The following is a 4,854-nucleotide window of genomic DNA, read 5'->3' as shown; positions in this document are numbered from 1 at the left end:
GCGCACAGCTTAGGGGAGGAAAAGCTGAAACATTTGTGTGGAAAATTGAAAAAGATCGACGTGTGAGCCCCCCCCCCAGGAACAGATTCCTGCACCGTGACGGCCGCACTTGGAAGAAGCGCTCTCCCAAACCACCAGCAGGGGGCAGAAGTACATTTATTTCATTGGAAAACTTTTCCAGCGCTACAAAATGTCCTTTACGACCTCTCACATGAATGTGCAGTCACTTGTTATATTCTGTAAATATAAATATTCCTGTTAACCATATTCACAATCCTGATTCCACAGCTTATTAGCAAAAATAACACAGGCACTGTGCCAGTAGCTCCCATAAATAAGAGAAAACCCCGATAAACATACTGTATATGACAGCCCACAATGGAAGGTCTTTATGACTTTAGCAGATGTTCCAAGGGCCAAGCGTTAGCCAGTCACACAATGTTTGGCAACTCCACATCAAATAATACCCTAAAAAAACTAAGTACAACTAAGGTGATGACTTCAAGGAAAAGTGCACTTTCTTTTTTGCAATTTTGCCCATCATTCACAATCCTTATGTGTTCTAAAGATATAAAAACAGCTAACAAAAAAAGAGGCAGCTAAGAATGCACGTAATGGGATACACCTATAAACTCTCCAAAAAGCGCCAAAAGGCTCCATTTTCATAATGTGAGCTGCATGTGAACCACATTGTTATTATTATTGATATTGCTACGGCCAAGAACAATGTTACTGGCGTAGTGACACCTCGCTACCTACTCGATTCACCACACACACTCGCTCACGTCGTCTCAGGCTGCTAGCGGAAGGTAAGGCTACATATCGGAGCTGCCACTGTGTTTTTGCTTTTGAGTTTGGGAAAGTTAACGCGAGGTGTAGCGTTCCTTTCTATGTTGCTATGTGAAATCAATGGAAGTAATGCTTCAAATGACCAAAATACTGCAAGTACTACATGTTATCATGTATGTACCTGTTACTACATGCTAACGGCATGTATAGGTATATAAAACCTTGTTGGAGGTGTTTTAGCGGGCTTTACAGTTGAAGAAGCTATGTCCCACTAAGTGTATTGTTAGCTCCCTCACGCTAGCTGTTTTTCTCGCTTTAGAAAGCACAGAAAATGGAACTACATGCTCGCAGTACGGATAAAAAAACCATAAAACCTTGCTGGAGTTTTAATAGCGGGCTGTGTAGGCAGAAGAGGTGTGTCCTATTACCGGCATTAATTAGCTGCCTCTTTTTCGTCTGTTTTTTTATCTTTAGAAGGCACAGAAAAGAGAGCCATGTACAGTATGTTCACGTCTTACATAAGGATTGTAGATGATGGGCAAAATTCCCCCAAAAAGTGCACTTTCGTTGAAGCAAGCCCACATGGGTTGAAGTGGGCGCTCGCAAGGTCACTTTGGTTGAGAAACGACGCAAGGAGATGATATTAAAGTCATTAAAAACAAACTGCGCTTTACGGCTGCATAGGAGAGTGGTTTTCTTTTCACTGCTTCAGCAGGTCCTTCAGCACGGCGCCGCCGCTGGCCTCGGCCGACACGGGCACGGGCGTAAAGGTGGGCAAAGCTTCCGAGATGGGCTTCATCAGCAGGTGACCCCCCGGGCCGCCGGCACCGGGGCCGCCCAGCAGCGGCACGGCGGCGGAGCGGGGAGCCAGGAAGGGGTTGGAGTCGGCAGCTCGCTTGCTCACCGCTGCGAGGAGAGAAGACAATAAGGTCACTGGGAAGGGAGTAGCCGTCAAGGTGGAAGGGAGGGTTTACCTGAGGCGCCGCTGTTGGTTCTCCCGAAGGGCGGGGGGCTGAGGGGTTTGATATCATGGAGAGGAAGCTTCGGTGCAGGTAGCGAGGGCGTGGACTCTGTCTCCAGGAACCTGACAAACATCTCAGAGAAGGACTGGAACAAACAAAGAGAAAGGCAAAATCATAAAAAAACATCTTTTATCTTTAGTATTTCACCTTCATGCTATTTTGACTAGATTCTCCTAAAATAATGTTTTTATTATTACTTACTATTATTATGTATTTATTATTTTTTAATTATCCAACTATTTCAACATGAAATAGTTTGGTCTCGTAAAATTGCAACTTTTCTTCTTAGAAAAATACTTTTTTTCCTCTTACGAGTTGGACTTTATTCTCCTAAAATTACAGCAGTTTTTTCTCATTTCTGCTTTTTTTTCCTTGTAAATTTTCTTTTCGGAATTATGACTTTATTGCTATCATATTTTGAATTTATTTTTGGAATAATATAACTTTTTCCACACACCTAATTTTCCAAAAATTTCAGCTTCAGTTTTCTTTCTCATAATATTATCACTTTTTAAAAAATATATTTTTTTATGCCAACTTTCTTCTTAAATAATGCTGGTATTTATTTTTTCTTGTAACATGATTTTATTGCCTTAATATTTCAACTTTAATCCCATATTATTATAACTTTTCCCCAACATAAAAAACAAAATTACAACTTTTGGTTTGCTGCTCATAATATTACAACTGCAAAGAAAATAACATGTTTTCAGTATTTCCATTCTATGCCCCTAAAAGGAAATTATTATTCCTGATACATGTTTATTCTCGTAAAAAAAAAATAAATATCATAATAGAATGGAATATGACTGTTTTCGTAAAATTTTCGCTGTTGCTTTAAAAAAAAGAAAAGAAATTCCACATATTTCAACTTTGCTCTTATAAATTTTGTACTCGTAATATTTTGACTTCATTCTCATAATGATACAACTTTTTCCCCAAACCTAATTTTTCCAAAAAAATTACATCTTTATTCAGTTCTTTTTTACTATTACAACTTGAAAAATAAGTTTCTTCAATATTTCATGTTCATGCAATTAAAATATGACAGTTTTTAATGATAATAATATATTTTTTTAAATTTTTGCAATATTTCAACTTTGTTCTTGTAAATTTCCTTGTCTTAATATTTTGACTTTATTCTCGTATATATTAGAACTTTTCCCCCGCACGGATTTTCCAGAAATTACAGCTTTATTCTTTGTTTTGTTTGTTTCTCATATTACAACTTTTAAAAAATAATGTCCTTTTTCTTTAATATTTCACCGTCATGCTACTAAAATGACATTGTGCTTCCCCCTAATATTACGTGTTTTTTCTCGTAAAATTGCAACATTTTTTTCCCCTCGTTATTCACCCTCAATATATTGACGTTGTTCCGTAAAATGTCTGATGTTTTTTTCCCCACTTCACGCTTCAAATTTAGCAGGTTCACTCTATCATGGTTTTCAAAAATATATTAACTTTTGTGGTTGAACATGGCCTATTAATAGTCCCAAAAATGCATATTTAAACAAATATGAAGTAGTTTTTTTACATCAGGGGTGTGAAAAGTCTGGGAAAGTCTTTTCCAGGGTGCTGGAGAGAAGGGCAGGACCGCTAGTCCAACCTCGCCTACAGGAGGCGCAATGTGGTTTTGGTCCCCGTCACGGAACACTAGACCAGCTCTACGCCCTTGCAAGGGTACTGGAGGGTACTGTATTTTTACGACCATAAAGCGCACCGTATGCAGGTATGCACGGTAAGTCAGTAAGGAAGCGACAACGCTTTATTTCTTAAATTAAGAGCAGAACTCTCATTCAGTTTATCAAACCCACTTGAAATCAGGACGGTCATCACTCAACACAACAGTCCCAGTCATGTTCTCCATCAAACACCTGTCGTCATTGTCAGTCAGTGTTGTTGCCGTGCAGCACCTCAGAAATGATGCTGGCTTTTGTGAAAGCTCGAACAGTGCATCAGACACGTTAGCCCAAGCATCCACAATCCATTAGTGAAGCTGTGTTCGCACGGCGCTGCCTCCCAGTGTTAGTAAAGCTGTGTTCACTAGCTGTCATCCATCGCTCCCACACCGCTCGCAACTTCACTTTAAACGCCCTGTTTACACCGATGTCCAGCGGTTGGCGTTCCTTCGTCAAGCCTCCCGGAATGATGGCAAGCTCAAAGTTAATTTGCTGCACTTGTGACGCGTGTGAAAAAAACATCTGGTCTCTTTCCGTACACGTCACTCAGCCATTTTCTCATCGCTCTTCCAGCTCCTTTGATTGGTCCGTCTGGAAACTTTTCTTCCTCTTAAAAGCAACCACAGGTAGCAGTTTCTGTCCATTACCATGGCAACCAAGCGCAACAGTAAAAGCAGACTTCTCAGCAGACTTCTCAGCAATACTTACAGATTTTGGAACTCGGTACACACATAAGGCGCTCCGCATTATAAGGCGCCCCACCCATTTTGGACAAAATTTAAGACTTTTAAGTGCGCCTTATGGTCGTGAAAATATGGTACATGGGAGTTTGTCCAAGCGGTCTACATGTGCTTCGTGGACTTTGAAAAGGCATGGGATCATGTCCCTTGCGGTGTCTTGTGGGGGGTGCTGTGGGAGTACGGGACTGTTGGCGTGTTACTAGGTGCCATTGGGCCCTTGTAGAAGCGGAGCAGGAGCCTGGCTGGCATTGCCAACAGTAAGTCCAGCCTGTTTCCGCTGAACGTTGGCCTCCGCCAAGGCTGCCCTTTGTCACTCGTTCTGTAAATCATTTTCATGGACACAATTTGTAGGTGCAGCCAAGGCGTCGAGGGAGTCCAGTTCAGGGGCATTAAGATCTGGTCTCTGCTATTTGCAGACGATGTGGTCCTGATGGCCTCATCGGGCTGTGACCATCAGCGTTTACCGGGATGAGACTCAGCACCTCCAAATCCGAGGCCGTGGTTCTCAGTGGGAAAAGTATCTCGGGGTTGACTTGTTCACAAGTGAGGGAAGGTTGGAGCGGATCGGCCCAGCGTCTGCGGTCATGCGGTCGCTGTACCGGTCCTTCATGGTGAAGAGAG

General features: G+C 41.8%; 1 protein-coding gene across 1 annotated transcript in view; it reads right to left on the bottom strand.

The window, feature by feature from the left end:
* Positions 1-138: 138 nt before the first annotated feature.
* Positions 139-4,854, bottom strand: part of trip11 (thyroid hormone receptor interactor 11) — a 58,245-nt gene continuing 53,529 nt past the window's right edge. Inside the window, exons 21-22 of the mRNA XM_054795432.1 lie at positions 1,764-1,896; positions 139-1,695 (exon numbers count right to left, since the gene is read on the bottom strand). Coding sequence (XP_054651407.1) covers positions 1,490-1,695; positions 1,764-1,896 — 339 coding nt within the window. The 3' untranslated portion in view covers positions 139-1,489. The remainder of the gene's footprint in view (positions 1,696-1,763; positions 1,897-4,854) is intronic.

The sequence above is a fragment of the Dunckerocampus dactyliophorus genome, chromosome 13 (assembly GCF_027744805.1).
Source record: "Dunckerocampus dactyliophorus isolate RoL2022-P2 chromosome 13, RoL_Ddac_1.1, whole genome shotgun sequence".
Lineage (NCBI taxonomy): Eukaryota > Metazoa > Chordata > Actinopteri > Syngnathiformes > Syngnathidae > Dunckerocampus > Dunckerocampus dactyliophorus.
Note: the sequence above shows the minus strand (reverse complement) of the source record. Positions and strands in the feature narration are given on the sequence as shown.